Raw genomic sequence first — 18,882 nt, forward strand, 5'->3', positions numbered from 1 at the left:
AGGCTGGAGTTGGGCTAAGATCAGATGAAGACCTTCTCCCCTTGCAGCAAGTAAAAGAAAGCGCTGAGTCAGCGGGGTTTGAGCGTTAGACCCAACAACAGGTTGGTACATTTTTACCTGAATGTAACGTTCAGACTTTATACCAGCCTCCAGGACTTCAGCGGGAAGATGTTCGGGAAACTCTTTCTCCCCATCGTCGCCCTCTGTCTCTTGTTGTGCCTGAGAAATGGAGCTAAACAGTTCATGGGCTGCCTGCAGATCTGACCAGAAGCTTTGCAAATAATCCTGGCAAAGGAAAAACACACAGGTCAAGAAATAAATTACTTCAGTTGGCCTTCTTAGTTCCAGTAACATCCCTTCAAGGGCCTAAGTTTTGGATCCTCTTCCACTTAACCTTATCAGGTTCGAGAAAGAGAAATAGAGTAAAATCTTTCAAATTCACCTCAAATCAACAGCCAGATGCTTAAACCTTTTGATACAGTTAGACGTCCTCAGTATTAGTATTACAATAATAGTTAAATAGATATAAGAACTGGTTTCAGAATAAATAAAGCGAGTTTTTGGAATGGGCTTCCCAAAGCAACAACCTCAACCCTGTTGTTAATTGTTGGACCGTGCTTAAACGCCACGACCGTTTTAGGAAACCAACCAATTTAAATGAATTCTACCAATTCTGGTTGAAAATCTCTGTTTTCAGTGACCGAAAACGCCGTTTACGTGTGGACGAAAGGCGCAAACACATAGAAAAATCTGCGTTTTCAAAAATACCCGGGTACGTATGTTTGGATAAAAATATACAAATCTGGCAGCAATGTATCAAAAATGTATCACAATAGAAAGCGATGTAATATTAATTTCACGGCTACTAGCATGTACTGCTCTTTTTCCTTTAAATAAACATCAGACTTGATATCAGTCCTTATTGAGCAATGAGTTTACTCTCTGACCGACTCGTGTTTGCGGCGTTCCAAACACGTTGCCAAGAGGGAAGATGCAGAGTACCTGTGAAGCCAAACATATAATATCAATACCCATAACATGGCTAAAGGCTGTTTCTAACCTCTCTTCTTTACTTTAACTGTCATTTATTGACCATTTTAAATGGCGATACCAGTGTATCGACAAATAGGTAAAAAGTGTAACTGTTTTTTTCTGACAGAGCTCGGATCAATCAGTGCAATTACAAACAAGGCTGTGACCTTCACCTTTAGCGAAATTCTCATTTACATACTAGTTTAATAGTTTTCTGACTCATTGTCACTGTGTTTTATACAACCACAGCATGCTTGCTAGGCTGACATGAATTGAAAAACAAAGTGCAGCTCTCCGTATGTAAACAGACTAAATGCCACATATATTTACATTTTGTCACTTAACCAAGAAATCATGTGTAATGACCGAAAGTTTGACAACAACCACCAATTTCACTTCTAAGTGAGACTGTTCTAATACTGCTGCCAAAAATGTAAGTGTTTCAAAAACCCATGCCTGCTACATGCTACAATAGTCCCACTGAAGATTAGTGAAATAATACAGACCAACCAACTGTTCCATCATATAGGCTCCAACACAACGACTTTAACACAAAGAGCTGACTTTCAGTTTTAGGTGTTCAAACCACGTGTTTCTCTAAATGCATGATGATAAATCCCTGTAAGGTGGCTACATATAAGAAGCCGATATAGAGTAGATGGTATTATAAAGGTATTTCATATACCTGGACGGAGATGACGTACACTCCAGACGTCAGGCTGCTGAACTGAGCTACGGCCTCAGGATCCTCAGTGATCATCACTATATTCATCATTCCTGCCAGGTGGTTGTAGTACCACACTGCAGCTGAGTACACACACACACACACACACACACACACACACACACACACACACACACACACACACACACACTAAATGAACTCACAAGTTTAGCATAAGATGCATGAAAGCAAATTGCCCGCTAAAGCAATAATCTTTAACATATCCCACTAAGTTTTTGCTGTTTTGTAGGTGGAAGTTATGATTTCACACTACTTGTAATTCAAATGGTGCTTCCACAGAAAGAATATAAAAAATAAATAATTGAGTGCCTTATCTATATAATAAACACATTTCATGAGAACACACTGCACTTCTAGCTTCATTTGTTGGCACAACATAAAAGTTTGTCAGATCGTGATTAACATTACAACCAAGTCTCTATTATTAAAAACACTCATTAAATCCTTTTGGTGCTTTTCTCTATTAAACTGGTATAAATATTAATCACTTTTAAGCTGCCATTCACAAGTCCTCCTGACTTCTTTGTTCCTGCACTTGTTTTCTACCTGAAGTGGAGGAAAAACATTTTTGAAAATGTTAAAATGACCCCTTTACCCATTGAACCCCTATTGGGACAAAACACTATGAATGCTCGATTGACATCTTAGCCAGTACGTGTGCTCTAAGTGCCATATGCATCTGCACCGCTGGCCTGTTGCACAATTTGAAAGAAAGTTCAAATGTAATGTTTACATTTTTAAATCTCCCAGATGAATTTTGCACACGTGTGAACTATACATTTATGTCACTTTCACAAAATATTTTTTAAACCCAGAGACTTAACATTTTTAGAAACACAATTTCCTTTCAAGAGTTGCTGAGCAGAAGTAGTCAGCAGGTGCAGTCAAAGACATTTTGTGTGATTGGATGATTATCAGGATGTCCTAAAAGCATCATTTGAAAAACCTTCAGTTAATCCAGTCCAAGAACAAAAGAACATATTTCTCCCATACTGGCTTCCCTGTTAAATCCAGAATTTAATTTAAAATCTTCTTACACAGAAAAGTCTTGAATAATCAAACCCCTTTTACACACCCACTTTACTCTCAGGCTGCGGGCTTATTTGTGGGGTTTACAAAAGTAGAATGGGAGGCAGAGCATCAGCCTTCATGCCCTTTTTTGTAGAACCAGCTTCCTATTTGCACACGGGAGACTGACGCCCTCTCACTATTAAGATTAGGATTAAAACTTTCCTTTTTGATTTATAGTTAGGGCTGGATTGAGTGACCCTGAATCCTCCCTTAGTTACGCTGCAATAGGCAAGATTGGGGACTTCCCATGGTGCAAGTATTTCATCTTTACTGAAGAACTGAATATGTTTTATTAGCATAATCTCCATTATAATTAATGAGATTTACAAATTTCACCTAGTGAAACATGTAACGTCACACTTTGACCCAGAAAAACAAAATGAAGTCAAAGAAGTATAAGTAGAAGAAAAAACATGACAAAGAGGAAAAAATGAGAAAGGAAAAGACTCTATAGACTCTATTTCTATGCTACATGTGCTGCAGCAACTTGACTGTACACTTCAGTGAGTGTGGTAAATAATGAGCACTGACCTGGTCTGCCATTTTTCCTGGCTCTCGCCCTTCTCTCGTGGACAGTAAGAGTACTTCTGAAATTCATTGGCAAACAGCACGCAGTCGTGTCGAGGGTCTTTGACAAGGGTTTGCAGCCGCTTGTAATATCTGCACAAACGCACATTACAAAAACAAGTACATTCAATAAAATCATAAATTACACTCAAGAAAGCCTCTCATTAGTTTGGGAGAATGGTGGGGATGTTAGGAGAACGTTAACCCTGAAGCACGAGGGAGAAAAAATAGACCAACGTATGTTGACTTTTCCTAACATAATTTATGTTCCTTTGTTCATTTTGGCTCATTTTTTAAATTCACTCTTGTTTGTAAAAATCAAAATAAAACAAAGACTTGTCTGTCAGATAATATGCATTAGACCTAAACATAAGATCCTGATCTGAAATTATTGAAAGAGGATGACACCTGGCTTTGTTATCCTTTGAGTTTCACAATAAAAGCCCAGTTGGTGAACTAAAGCAGCAGATTGCTTTTTTCTGAAACATGTTGACTATGTGTGAACACTATACTGCACTAACTTTAACGTGGCACATTTCAGAGTACATGTAGTAGCTGTTTCACACTAAAAATGAACACTTGTACTGATCAAACAGATGAAATAAGAAATAAAGGCCTACAAATGCCCCGATCACTAGTTGAGTTAATATAGATGATGTATAGAAAATTCAGCGATTCTGCAAAGTGAAACTGCAAAGAGAGTCCACGATGAAGCTTTTTTCTCTTTGCTGTGTACGTTAAATTCAATGGAAAACAGTAAGTAGTGATTCAGTATGACAACTCTGTATGTTTCACCAGATGTCCACCTAACGCTATCAAAGTGAAGCCTCATCACATTAATGATGCAACACTCTAAAATGGCTGTGTGAGCACAAATCAGGAATAAACTGGACTGAAACCCGAGTTCACGTGGGACTTCTTATTTACAGTGCTCATCAAGTTTGTCCAAAGCGCTCCTGCATGTTTATGCTGGACACATATTTCAAGTCACAGGCTGCGTCTCTTTCAGCTTTGTCAGCAGAGCTCGGATATAATGAGGCTGACCCCTGGTCAATGTCTACAGACATGTGTAGCTAGGTTAAGCTGGGCACACAGCTAACAGCTTGATTATGAATGCAACTCAACATTTCAAACAGAGCATCAGAATGGGGAGGAAAGTCGTTTAAAAGACTTTGAGCACGGCTGGTTACTGGTTGCAGATGAGCTACTCTGAGCATTTCAGGAAGCAGGTGCCGTGTTTGGGGATAGTTAACAACGCAGACAAGTTGCATTCATTTTAATGACATCACCACTAACTGCATTTTAAGACATGCAGTTAGTGGTGACAGGTTAATTGGAAACACTAAATTGCCCATAGGTGTGAATGCAGAAATGCGAGTGTGAATGGTTGTGTTAGTCCTGTAAGACTGGCTGACACATACCCAGGTACTTATATTCAGGTGAAGAGCAAAATGAACATTTAGGGTACAGCAGAGTAATTTGTGTGACAGCTGTAGTAAAACCCAATTTGTGTTTGTCTGTTTAGGTGACTTCCAAGCAAGATACGTGGAGGAGCACCGGCTTGGAGAAGGAGGCTGTGGAGCAGTGTTTGCTGGCTACCGCATAAAGGATCATTTACCAGTAAGTGTTCAGATGGTGGTAGTAAGACAGGCAGTAATGCAGATAAGGGATAATATCGTAAGCTGAGATGTATGCTGTTTTACACCTTTAATGATGTCATACTGAGGAAATGCTCATCAATGCCCTGTGTCTTTTAGGTGGCCATCAAACACATCCCAAAGGGGAAAGTGTACTGCAAAGTGAAGGTAAATGTGCAAGACTTGAATTGTTTTTACATTAGTGGATTGCATGCAGCGTTCACCTGTGGAACGTCTGTGCCTCATCATCCACTTTGTTGAAATATTTCAGGATGATAACGGGAAGAATGTGTCAGTGGAAGTTGCCATCATGCTGAAGCTTGCAGCTGAAGCAGATGGATCAGTGGAAACATCAGCCCCAGTGTCTCTGTTGGAGTGGTTTGACTTTGGCAGAGAGCTGATCCTGGTGATGGAGAGACCTGTCCCCGCTGTGGACCTGGATAAATACATAGAAGAAAATGGAGGATTTTTGCCAGAGGACAAGGCCAAGGCAAGTTGACTTGCCTTAGAAGAGTCTTAGACTGTACATCATTCAATCAAAGCACAGAGTATTAGAGAAACATTAACCCATTGATTGATTATTGTCTTTTTCATCGTTTCCAGGTAGGGCTGGGCTATATCATACCATTCACGGTAATACCGGTGTAATTTTGGGCAACGATAGGAAAATGAAATATCGCGCTAGAATAGGTAAAACGCGCATGCGCAGTGCCTATGTTTACATACGCAGATGGCGGTGACGCAGAAAGAGAAGAGCAAAAGTGGATCGTTGAATGAAACGGATGAACCAGAACTGGTTTGTAAAAATGCTGCAACTTTAGTGGTGTGGAACTGGTTTAGCTTTCGTCCGTCAGATACACAACAAAGCACGATTTTTGGTAGCGCATGCTAGCGGGCCGCCGTTATTACCGTGTTGTTTGGAAAATACGGCACACTTAAAATCAATCCTTTGATTTTTCTGAAACTCGACAGTGCCCCTTATAATCCCGTGTGCCTTATGTATGAATTCTGGTTGTGTTTACTGACCTCAAAATGATTTTATGTACACGGCGACTTTGCTAAGCTACAAAGCCGCACCGCTCGATGGATTGTCGGAGCATTACGGCTATCGTAGGCAGGCGCCTCGCGGAGTGATACGTACTGCACCTCAACGTGATATTACCGTATTGTGTGTGTATAACCTCTTTTTAAGCTTTGTGGATATTTTACATGGTTATGCTGAGGATATGTCGGCCAATTTCCACTGGAAATGCCTTTTGGTTAAACTGTCAGCGAGGAATTTGCATTTGCACTGTTACATTTTTATATAACTTTAATGCACATAAAAAAAACAGCTGCTTGTTTAAGTGAAAATACATTTATGGGGTTTTTTGCACTAATAAAGTTGTGGCGTTGTAAAGTATTTTGTCTAGTGTCAGTTATATCGTCAGTTATATCGTTATCACAACTTTTCAAATGTATATCGTGATAAATATTTTTGGTCATATCGCCCTGCTCTATTTCCAGGTCATTCTGAAGCAGCTGGTTGATGCTGCGAAGCACCTGGAGGATAAACACATCTTTCACCGGGACATCAAGAGTGAGAACATTCTAATTGAGACCGGCTCAGATGTACCGCGTGTTCGTATCATCGACTTTGGACTGAGCTGCTTTGTTAAGGAGCAGTCGCAGTACCGCGTCTTCTATGGTAACATATTCTGCTCTTGCTCTTCACAGATGTCACAATTTTCGCCTTTTGTTTTAGAAGAAATTGCAATTGTGTCTGTTTATTAGGTACAGAAATTTACTCCCCTCCCGAGTGGTACGGGCGCAGTTGCTACAGGTGTGGACCCACCACGGTATGGCAAATGGGAGTGGTTCTGTACGAAGCGCTTCATGCCGGGGACTTTAACACCACGAGCTTCCTCAAAAAGCGCCTGAAATTCAAAAGACATCTGTCCAAAAGTAAGAAAACGTCACACTTCAAGACTGACTGATGGCTTGGACCACTGGAACTATCATCTTCATGTTTTTTCTCTTTCCTTTCTTTCCAGACTGCCGGGATTTCTTGGACGCGTGTTTAACCAAAGTCCCGGAGACGCGGCCGACGCTGGAGGAGCTACAGCATCACACTTGGCTGAGATAAGCCTATCACACACACACACAAACACACACAATTCAGACGTTATCATTTATGTGTGATGTATGAATTACCTTTCTTTTTTTCAGGAAATAATTTTTTTTTAAATTGGCCCACTTTAAATTTCAGTGTTTTGGAATTCCTGTAACCCCCCCCCAGCCATCCCAGGAAAGGGGATCTCTCTTTGAATGGGCTTTCCCGAGGTTTCTTCCCGTCAGTCTGGCCCCCCCAGGGGAGTTTTTCCTCGTCTTCATAGAGAGCTTGGGCTGGCTCAGGAGCTCCATCAAAACTGTCTTTATTTAATTACTCTAATGTAATCATATACTTTAAAGTAATCAAATAAAAGACAGTAAAAATCTGAAGACTTGAAGTAAACTTCCATTAAAATAAAACTTGTTTAATTCATCTTTGCTGAGGATACTGTGTTATTACTATTTCAAGGATTATGTCAGAACACCGGATACTGGTACCCATCCCTACCCATCACTAGGGAACAGAACAAACCAGACATCAATTACAACAAAAATGACACTGACCCAGCCAGCATGACTCGTCTGCCTTAAGAAATGTTTAGCAATATTACAAATTGGGTGATATGCCTTAAAGTAGCTTCTCATGTGTTCAGCATTGTCAAAGGCTACATTTTAATTAAAACCACAATCTAGTAATGTTCTGTCTTTAACCTTCCTAATTTGTTTTTTGTCCTAACCTAATACTAAATTGCCAGTGAAAACAAAAGTTACATAAATAAAGAAGAGTAAAGAAAATTACGGTCTTTTTTTATTGTAACAGTTTACCAGTGTACAGTTTGGTTTGTGACATATCTATCTAATAGACTCCAATTTGTGCATGTAAATGGAGAGTCCTCTTCACACACTGAGGTTAATTATGGAGTTCCACAGGGTTCAGTGCTAGGACCAATTCTGTTTACATTATACATGTTTCCCCTAGGCAGCATCATTAGAAGACATAGCATAAATTTTCACTGCTATGCAGATGACACCCAGCTCTATCTGTCCATGAAGCCAGATAACACACACCAATGAGTTACACTGCAGGAATGTCTTAAAGACTTAAAGACCTGGATGGCCGCTAACTTTCTGCTTCTTAATTCAGATCAAACTGAGGTTATTGTACTCGTCCCTGAAAAGTTTAGAAATATGGTATCTAACCAGATTCTTACTCTGGATGGCATTACCTTGGCCTCCAGTAACGCTGTGAGGAACCTTGGAGTCATTTTTGACCAGGACATGTCCTTCAACGCACATATTAAACAAATATGTAAGACTGCGTTCTTCCATTTGCGCAACATCTCTAAAATTAGAAATATCCTGTCTCAGAGTGACGCTGAAAAACTAGTTCATGCATTTATTGTGTGAATGTGTGTGTGAATGGGTGGATGACTGGATATGTAAAGCGCTTTGGGGTCCTTAGGGACTAGTAAAGCGCTATATAAATACAGGGCATTTACCATTTATTACTTCCAGGCTGGACGACTGTAATTCATTATTATCAGGATGTCCAAAAAACTCACTGAAAAGCCTTCAGCTAATCCAAAATGCTGCAGCAAGAGTCCTGACAGGGACTAGAAAGAGAGAGCAGATTTCTCCTGTTAAATCCAGAATTGAATTCAAAATCCTGCTCCTCACATACAAGGTCTTAAATAATCAGGCCCCATCTTATCTTAATGACCTTGTAGTACCATATCACCCTATTAGAGCACTTCGCTCTCGCTCTGCAGGCCTACTTGTTGTTCCTAGAGTATTTAAAAGTAGAATGGGAGGGAGAGCCTTCAGTTTTCAGGCCCCTCTTCTGTGGAACCAGCTTCCAGTTTGGATTCAGGAGACAGACACTATCTCTACTTTTAAGATTAGGCTTAAAACTTTCCTTTTTGCTAAAGCATATAGTTAGGGCTGGACCAGGTGACCCTGAATCCTCCCTTAGTTATGCTGCAATAGACGTAGAGTTACACACTTACTCTCTGTCCCACCACTGCATTTACGGCTGCATTTCCAGGGATGTTGAGTTCAGCAATGACCTTTGGCCTCTGCTCTTTGAGATAGAGCATGAAGGCATTTGGCGGCTTCTTGACGTATGGCCCATCTTCATCCTGCTGGGCTGGGCACTTTCTTTTTCTTCAGGAATAAAACACAGAGTAAGAGCACATGTTAGCACTGTGTACAACTGTGAGGGAAGCAGTTCAAAAACACGAGACAAGCTGTAAAACTGAATGAAATCAGGCACCATTAATGGATCATTACAATAATTCCTGCAGACATCTGCAAACAAATGACAGATACTTGCAGATCAGTGAACCAAAGCAGCCGAGCAAACTTAGTTTGGAGTGGAGGTGTTAGGTGGAGGAGCAGGAGTGACATACTCATACATCTGTACACCGTTCCTACACAGATGAAGGGAGACAGATATGAGATAACAGGAAGAAGTTATGAATATAGAGATGTTCAGCAGCTGTGTTCACTCCAGTGTTTGTGTGTTTTACGTACAGTACTCCAACAGGACGCAGGTTCTGGAGCACACAAAACACACAACAGGTGACGAGACAAGCTGCAATACTATCATCTATCCACTAGGTGGAAGAATTGATCAGTAGAAAGAGGAGATGTGCTCAAAACGACATTCATACATAGATTTATTCTTCTTAGTTAGTCTTAAGAATTAGGATTCACTGACAGTGAAGAAGTTTCAGACGTGCACTCGCGTTTCCCCTTTTGCCTTTTCCTGCTCCAGCCAAGTCCTCCGCCTGCTCGACATCTCTCCTATTACCTTTTATTACGCTTGCACTCATGCCTTTGCCTTTCACCACTTCAAAACTGCGCCTTCTTCAATATTACCTTCATATGCTCTCTTTGCTTTTCGCCTTCCTCACTACACTAAGTACCATTTTTTAACGCTGTGTACTCACTCTTGCTAAGTACATGTGAACAGATCTTGAAGAAAAAAAACAAAACAAAACATACTTTTCTTTTCTCTTCTGATACTATTGAATGATCCTAACAGAAAAAAACAGAGTTAACACTGACTTAATAAAAAAGTGTTATATTTTATCTCAGATAAACTAGTCAGTGTTTATTAGTGTTTGCTCAACTAGAAGTCTTCATAGTAGCATCCACACATCAAGTCTTTAAACAAATAATGAAAGGATAATGAAAGAAAGTTTAATGTGAAATTACTGAATTATATGAAATGCCAGAGTGTTTTTCTTTAAACTACTTGCCTTTTAGTGATGTCACTAAAAGGCAAGGTTCTAATGTTGTGTTGCCATAGACTCCGGAGTTTACTTTTAAAGCTCACTTACAGAACTGACTTATACAGCTTAGTTAGAAAAGTCAAGCATCCAGACATTTGAAGGACTATTCACTCATTAAGGTGACATTTTCTATTTTAAAAATTAAGATGAAAAAGGAAACAAGAAAAGTTACGACTGAGGCAGATAAGAAAGATCCAGGAGATCAAAGTAAGTAAAAAATAAAATCCCCTAAATAACAGAATGTACATTTCTAACAATGTTGAGGCTCTGTGTATAAAATGATTCATTTTTAGAGGATTTAAATCCTGGTTTTGATTGAAACTAACCTGAGTGCAACATGTCTAATCAAAGAAAGGTTACTGGGGCACTTTGTCTTTTGGTAAAATAATGTGACAAGTTTATTCTTGGACTGAGCAGTGAAAACAGAGCAACAAGTGTCATCAGTATCTAGACTTAGTAGACCTAGTATGGACTCGTTTTGGTGTGTTTTTTATCAAAAGGATAAACTTGTTATTATATTGTAAGCAATACTAATTTAAAATTCAATGACATCAAAATCCTTCTAGTCCTGATGTCGAGCGCTCTTTTTCACTAATGTGTTGTTGTTGTTTATAGATTGTAAGAGCAGGATGGCTAAAAGAAAGGCCAGTCCTGAAAAAACGACCCCCATAAAAAGAAGGAGGGTCACTGAGCAGGCTGGTCCTTCCACCAGCTCAGATGCTCATGTGGTCGGGGGAGTCAAGCGAAAGGTCCAACAAGATGAAGCGGGGACAACCAATACAGCAAAAAAGCGTAAACTTCTTGAGCATGTGAGCGGTGACAAGGGGCAGGCATCTTCCTGGTTGGACACTGGTAAAGGTAGGCTAATTAGTTGAGTGAGGGGTAGATTAAGTGTACATCTGGTTGCTAGTTTGAAGATATTAGTGTTTGGGAGATATTTGTGTCTATTATCTAATAAGCTGATGTGCTTTTGGTGTTTTCCACATCTGCAGACTGCAGCATAGAGATTTCAGAGAGCTGCAGTAAAAACAAAAAGGCTGGCAAAAGGAAAGCTGCGGGAGACACCAGGGACCCACCTAAGAAAAAGAACGTGGACCAGGACAAAACCAAAACCGTTGCCAAAAAGTCAGTGGCTGAACAGAAACGTAAGTAGCAAGCAGCTTAGCTTTTATATTCAGGTGAAGAGCAAAATGAACATTTAGGGTACAGCAGAGAGTAATTTGTGTGACAGCTGTAGTAAAACCCAATTTGTGTTTGTCTGTTTAGGTGACTTCCAAGCAAGATACGTGGAGGAGCACCGGCTTGGAGAAGGAGGCTGTGGAGCAGTGTTTGCTGGCTACCGCATAAAGGATCATTTACCAGTAAGTGTTCAGATGGTGGTAGTAAGACAGGCAGTAATGCAGATAAGGGATAATATCGTAAGCTGAGATGTATGCTGTTTTACACCTTTAATGATGTCATACTGAGGAAATGCTCATCAATGCCCTGTGTCTTTTAGGTGGCCATCAAACACATCCCAAAGGGGAAAGTGTACTGCAAAGTGAAGGTAAATGTGCAAGACTTGAATTGTTTTTACATTAGTGGATTGCATGCAGCGTTCACCTGTGGAACGTCTGTGCCTCATCATCCACTTTGTTGAAATATTTCAGGATGATAACGGGAAGAATGTGTCAGTGGAAGTTGCCATCATGCTGAAGCTTGCAGCTGAAGCAGATGGATCAGTGGAAACATCAGCCCCAGTGTCTCTGTTGGAGTGGTTTGACTTTGGCAGAGAGCTGATCCTGGTGATGGAGAGACCTGTCCCCGCTGTGGACCTGGATAAATACATAGAAGAAAATGGAGGATTTTTGCCAGAGGACAAGGCCAAGGCAAGTTGACTTGCCTTAGAAGAGTCTTAGACTGTACATCATTCAATCAAAGCACAGAGTATTAGAGAAACATTAACCCATTGATTGATTATTGTCTTTTTCATCGTTTCCAGGTAGGGCTGGGCTATATCATACCATTCACGGTAATACCGGTGTAATTTTGGGCAACGATAGGAAAATGAAATATCGCGCTAGAATAGGTAAAACGCGCATGCGCAGTGCCTATGTTTACATACGCAGATGGCGGTGACGCAGAAAGAGAAGAGCAAAAGTGGATCGTTGAATGAAACGGATGAACCAGAACTGGTTTGTAAAAATGCTGCAACTTTAGTGGTGTGGAACTGGTTTAGCTTTTGTCCGTCAGATACACAACAAAGCACGATTTTTGGTAGCGCATGCTAGCGGGCCGCCGTTATTACCGTGTTGTTTGGAAAATACGGCACACTTAAAATCAATCCTTTGATTTTTCTGAAACTCGACAGTGCCCCTTATAATCCCGTGTGCCTTATGTATGAATTCTGGTTGTGTTTACTGACCTCAAAACGATTTTATGTACACGGCGACTTTGCTAAGCTACAAAGCCGCACCGCTCGATGGATTGTCGGAGCATTACGGCTATCGTAGGCAGGCGCCTCGCGGAGTGATACGTACTGCACCTCAACGTGATATTACCGTATTGTGTGTGTATAACCTCTTTTTAAGCTTTGTGGATATTTTACATGGTTATGCTGAGGATATGTCGGCCAATTTCCACTGGAAATGCCTTTTGGTTAAACTGTCAGCGAGGAATTTGCATTTGCACTGTTACATTTTTATATAACTTTAATGCACATAAAAAAACAGCTGCTTGTTTAAGTGAAAATACATTTATGGGGTTTTTTGCACTAATAAAGTTGTGGCGTTGTAAAGTATTTTGTCTAGTGTCAGTTATATCGTCAGTTATATCGTTATCACAACTTTTCAAATGTATATCGTGATAAATATTTTTGGTCATATCGCCCTGCTCTATTTCCAGGTCATTCTGAAGCAGCTGGTTGATGCTGCGAAGCACCTGGAGGATAAACACATCTTTCACCGGGACATCAAGAGTGAGAACATTCTAATTGAGACCGGCTCAGATGTACCGCGTGTTCGTATCATCGACTTTGGACTGAGCTGCTTTGTTAAGGAGCAGTCGCAGTACCGCGTCTTCTATGGTAACATATTCTGCTCTTGCTCTTCACAGATGTCACAATTTTCGCCTTTTGTTTTAGAAGAAATTGCAATTGTGTCTGTTTATTAGGTACAGAAATTTACTCCCCTCCCGAGTGGTACGGGCGCAGTTGCTACAGGTGTGGACCCACCACGGTATGGCAAATGGGAGTGGTTCTGTACGAAGCGCTTCATGCCGGGGACTTTAACACCACGAGCTTCCTCAAAAAGCGCCTGAAATTCAAAAGACATCTGTCCAAAAGTAAGAAAACGTCACACTTCAAGACTGACTGATGGCTTGGACCACTGGAACTATCATCTTCATGTTTTTTCTCTTTCCTTTCTTTCCAGACTGCCGGGATTTCTTGGACGCGTGTTTAACCAAAGTCCCGGAGACGCGGCCGACGCTGGAGGAGCTACAGCATCACACTTGGCTGAGATAAGCCTATCACACACACACACAAACACACACAATTCAGACGTTATCATTTATGTGTGATGTATGAATTACCTTTCTTTTTTTCAGGAAATAATTTTTTTTTAAATTGGCCCACTTTAAATTTCAGTGTTTTGGAATTCCTGTAACCCCCCCCCAGCCATCCCAGGAAAGGGGATCTCTCTTTGAATGGGCTTTCCCGAGGTTTCTTCCCGTCAGTCTGGCCCCCCCAGGGGAGTTTTTCCTCGTCTTCATAGAGAGCTTGGGCTGGCTCAGGAGCTCCATCAAAACTGTCTTTATTTAATTACTCTAATGTAATCATATACTTTAAAGTAATCAAATAAAAGACAGTAAAAATCTGAAGACTTGAAGTAAACTTCCATTAAAATAAAACTTGTTTAATTCATCTTTGCTGAGGATACTGTGTTATTACTATTTCAAGGATTATGTCAGAACACCGGATACTGGTACCCATCCCTACCCATCACTAGGGAACAGAACAAACCAGACATCAATTACAACAAAAATGACACTGACCCAGCCAGCATGACTCGTCTGCCTTAAGAAATGTTTAGCAATATTACAAATTGGGTGATATGCCTTAAAGTAGCTTCTCATGTGTTCAGCATTGTCAAAGGCTACATTTTAATTAAAACCACAATCTAGTAATGTTCTGTCTTTAACCTTCCTAATTTGTTTTTTGTCCTAACCTAATACTAAATTGCCAGTGAAAACAAAAGTTACATAAATAAAGAAGAGTAAAGAAAATTACGGTCTTTTTTTATTGTAACAGTTTACCAGTGTACAGTTTGGTTTGTGACATATCTATCTAATAGACTCCAATTTGTGCATGTAAATGGAGAGTCCTCTTCACACACTGAGGTTAATTATGGAGTTCCACAGGGTTCAGTGCTAGGACCAATTCTGTTTACATTATACATGTTTCCCCTAGGCAGCATCATTAGAAGACATAGCATAAATTTTCACTGCTATGCAGATGACACCCAGCTCTATCTGTCCATGAAGCCAGATAACACACACCAATGAGTTACACTGCAGGAATGTCTTAAAGACTTAAAGACCTGGATGGCCGCTAACTTTCTGCTTCTTAATTCAGATCAAACTGAGGTTATTGTACTCGTCCCTGAAAAGTTTAGAAATATGGTATCTAACCAGATTCTTACTCTGGATGGCATTACCTTGGCCTCCAGTAACGCTGTGAGGAACCTTGGAGTCATTTTTGACCAGGACATGTCCTTCAACGCACATATTAAACAAATATGTAAGACTGCGTTCTTCCATTTGCGCAACATCTCTAAAATTAGAAATATCCTGTCTCAGAGTGACGCTGAAAAACTAGTTCATGCATTTATTGTGTGAATGTGTGTGTGAATGGGTGGATGACTGGATATGTAAAGCGCTTTGGGGTCCTTAGGGACTAGTAAAGCGCTATATAAATACAGGGCATTTACCATTTATTACTTCCAGGCTGGACGACTGTAATTCATTATTATCAGGATGTCCAAAAAACTCACTGAAAAGCCTTCAGCTAATCCAAAATGCTGCAGCAAGAGTCCTGACAGGGACTAGAAAGAGAGAGCAGATTTCTCCTGTTAAATCCAGAATTGAATTCAAAATCCTGCTCCTCACATACAAGGTCTTAAATAATCAGGCCCCATCTTATCTTAATGACCTTGTAGTACCATATCACCCTATTAGAGCACTTCGCTCTCGCTCTGCAGGCCTACTTGTTGTTCCTAGAGTATTTAAAAGTAGAATGGGAGGGAGAGCCTTCAGTTTTCAGGCCCCTCTTCTGTGGAACCAGCTTCCAGTTTGGATTCAGGAGACAGACACTATCTCTACTTTTAAGATTAGGCTTAAAACTTTCCTTTTTGCTAAAGCATATAGTTAGGGCTGGACCAGGTGACCCTGAATCCTCCCTTAGTTATGCTGCAATAGACGTAGGCTGCCGGGGATTCCCATGATGCATTGAGTTTTTCCTTTCCAGTCACCTTTCTCACTCACTATGTATTAATAGACCTCTCTGCATTGAATCATATCTGTTATTAACCTCTGTCTCTCTTCCACAGCATGTCTTTATCCCATCTTCCTTCTCTCACCCCAACCGGTCGCAGAAGATGGTCCCGCCCCTCCCTGAGCCTGGTTCTGCTGGAGGTTTCTTCCTGTTAAAAGGGAGTTTTTCCTTCCCACTGTCGCCAAAGTGCTTGCTCATAGGGGGTCATATGATTGTTGGGTTTTTCTCTGTATCTATGAAGCGCCTTGAGGCGACTTTTGTTGTGATTTGGCGCTATATAAATAAAATTGAATTGAATTATCTGAGGAAGAAGCAGAGTTGGTTTGTTTCCAGCTGAAATCATCCAGGCTCAGGAATTTGAATCGATCCACATCATTTCTGCTTGAACTAGAGAACATGAGTGTCGACTTACATTTGGTCTGTGAGACACATGTCATAGTGACAGTATTTGGGTTAATATGGCATTACTCACCCTGGTCGCATTTCTTCAATATCAGGCACCAAGTTCAGGAACTCGTTCTTTGCAGCCCGCGCAAGGTAGGAGGTCTCCAGAGTGGGAACCATCGGGAAGTTTTCACAGTCTGAGCAGGAGGGACTGGAGGCACGTGAGCTGTTCTCAGGGGTCCTTTAACACAAATCACACCAAGTTAGAATCAAATGGATAACCTGTCAATAACCGTTTGCAGATCGAGGTCAATGTTCCTAAAAATATGTTTACTTCTGGCCCATGGAGCCACAGCGCGAGTCCGAGAGAGAGGGGCAGGTAGAGGAAGGGGTGAGGGTGGCACTGCTGAAGCTCGTCACGGATGGATCACGTCCGATCGGTGAGATGAGAGAAAGCTGAAGTGAAACAACAGCAGGATGAGGTAGACGTCAATATAGGAACTCCCTGATGTGACACAGAAAGGCTATTTTTTTATTTCTTTGTATTATTTCTCACCTTGCAGTCACTGATGCTGTTCACCAGCTGCTTGTATTCAGTATTGAAGGTGTGTGTCAGAAGGCGCAGGCACTACAACACAACAGGAACAAGACCGAGCAGAGAAGGAAGAAGGCAGCAACAAGAACGCCCACTAAGCCCACGTTTTTCTCACCTTGGTGGCCAGCTCCTTCTCACGCTTTCAAAGGTGGTGCTGGAGATCTGCGAGGAGGCGGAGGTGGACGTGGACAGAGTGCTGGAGCTCACGCTGGGGGACAGAGACTCACTCAGGGACTTGGTGGTGGGAGCTGTTCCCACGGGAGCCGCCACTCCCAGAAGGTGACGGGTCTTTTCCACCTGGAAGAAAGATGGGGGCTAATGTGAGGTAGGGAGAAGAGGGGACGTTAGTCATGTAAAGGCCATAGGTGAGGGTAGGGACGTAGATCGACCGGTAAATTGAGAGCTTCGCTTTTACACTCAGCTCCCTCTTCACCACGACGGACCGGTGCAGCGTCCGCATTACTGCAGCTGCAGCCCCAATCCGTCTGTCGATCTCCGGCTCCCTTCTCCCATCACTCGCGAACAAGACCCCGAGATACTTGAACTCCTCCACTTGGGGCAGGAACTCATCCCCGACTCATCCTATATTTCCGTTTTTATATTTCTAATGTTTGCCTTGTTTTCTTCACTGTCTGGTCTGCCTCTGTCTTGCCTGTATGGATGCATTTACACCGAAATGTCCCCAACAAAGGATGTTTTAATTCACCACTATTCCAGTGAAACACGAGTCTCCCATCTTCCTGCTACCAGTCTGGAGTTTTTGTTCACCAAAGCACACACCAACTTCATACTGACGGACAGATCACTGCCCTTTTGCCGCCTTGTCTGACCGTGTTTTGTGGCTGTGGTTCACTTCACCTCACTCTTCCCCATTCTTGTCATTAAATCAGGCTGTTCTGCAACCATGGCAGCCATTCACTCTATGGCTTTATTCATGGTGTATTTTACCCCTTCACTAAAGGCCGTTCTCGTTTCCAACATTATATTTGCAGTGTTCGTCTATCTATCTATCCGGTTGTTCAGTGATGACGCGACGAATCCTACTTCCGGGTCTAAAGTAGTCTGCGTTTAATATGGCTTTTGTGTTGTTAACATGTTTAATGTTATGTATTTTCTTCTATTTGATCTCAAAAAGCTCCTAAAACAGTCAGTGATCCCTGTTGACCTCCCTCGGCTTTTATTACCGCTAATCATTTATTTAAGCTCAGTTTTTAAAACCTTATGATGTAGCTACAGCCCAGCCCATGCAGCAGTATATGAATGACTAACCTCGTATTGTGGATGGATTATCTCAGTTGTTCTCTTGGCTGAAGTTTGGTCCTTTTACAGCATCCTGCCATGCGATTACATTTGTTTCTGACCACCGAGAACACTCACGTTAACTTTTATCGAGTGGAAAAAAAAGTTAGCTTGTTTATATTATGCTAACATAGCTATGTCGCTAGCGGTCACGTAGCACATCATTATATACCAGCTAGCCCAACTTCAGTAACCCTACAAACGTCACTGCTGTTTAGTTTTCTGTCTTCATTTATGCTGGAAGTGATAACAGAGCTGTATGTTTTAATTTGTTTCCAAAACCCCGCAGTCAGGACATGCTATATTGTATTTAGATAGAAGCTAGCGAGCTAACTCCCTGCTAACTTCTAACTCCATTAAATGTCATAAATTCCGTTTTCATGGATGCCTGGATGTTAAACTCAATTGTTACACCTGGTAGAGCAGAACGCTGATCATTTTATTAAAGATGAAAGACTTTAGACAGTTTTTCAACTCTCAGTAATGCCACAGTGATCGTTTGATATATGGACCTGCAGCGGAGTTTAGACCCAGACACGGCTAGTGACGTCAGACTGAACAACCGGATATCTGCGGAGTATTTTTTTTAACGAGTATCCTATTTTCTAAAGCACAGCATGTAAAGGGTAGCTCGG

General features: G+C 41.3%; 3 protein-coding genes across 5 annotated transcripts in view; 2 read left to right on the plus strand and 1 right to left on the minus strand.

Moving 5' to 3' along the window:
- Positions 1 to 5,416, minus strand: part of LOC308385970 (DIS3-like exonuclease 1) — a 27,965-nt gene extending 22,549 nt beyond the window's left edge. Inside the window, exons 1-4 of one of the 3 annotated variants that reach the window (XM_080865217.1) lie at positions 5,277 to 5,416; positions 3,380 to 3,508; positions 1,718 to 1,839; positions 118 to 285 (exon numbers count right to left, since the gene is read on the minus strand). In XM_080865217.1, coding sequence (XP_080721343.1) covers positions 118 to 285; positions 1,718 to 1,839; positions 3,380 to 3,508; positions 5,277 to 5,301 — 444 coding nt within the window. In that variant the 5' untranslated portion in view covers positions 5,302 to 5,416. The remainder of the gene's footprint in view (positions 1 to 117; positions 286 to 1,717; positions 1,840 to 3,379; positions 3,509 to 5,276) is intronic. The other 2 variants (XM_080865218.1, XM_080865219.1) reach the window with 2 other exon arrangements.
- On the plus strand, positions 5,303 to 6,969 carry LOC308386012 (serine/threonine-protein kinase pim-3-like). The gene is made up of 2 exons (XM_080865287.1): positions 5,303 to 5,542; positions 6,559 to 6,969. The coding sequence occupies exons 1-2, from the start codon at positions 5,363 to 5,365 to the stop codon at positions 6,823 to 6,825; spliced, it is 447 nt and encodes a 148-aa protein (XP_080721413.1). The 5' UTR covers positions 5,303 to 5,362; the 3' UTR covers positions 6,826 to 6,969.
- Positions 6,970 to 11,068: 4,099 nt separating this feature from the next.
- LOC308385886 (serine/threonine-protein kinase pim-1-like) lies at positions 11,069 to 13,941 on the plus strand (the record flags this gene model as incomplete). Its single annotated transcript, XM_080865080.1, has 8 exons — positions 11,069 to 11,297; positions 11,432 to 11,584; positions 11,706 to 11,800; positions 11,938 to 11,985; positions 12,035 to 12,307; positions 13,323 to 13,503; positions 13,590 to 13,760; positions 13,850 to 13,941. The coding sequence occupies 8 exons, from the start codon at positions 11,069 to 11,071 to the stop codon at positions 13,939 to 13,941; spliced, it is 1,242 nt and encodes a 413-aa protein (XP_080721206.1).
- Between the last annotated feature and the right edge of the window lie 4,941 nt (positions 13,942 to 18,882).

This window comes from Rhamphochromis sp. 'chilingali' (assembly GCF_963969265.1).
Source record: "Rhamphochromis sp. 'chilingali' genome assembly, chromosome: 18".
Taxonomy (NCBI): Eukaryota; Metazoa; Chordata; class Actinopteri; order Cichliformes; family Cichlidae; genus Rhamphochromis; species Rhamphochromis sp. 'chilingali'.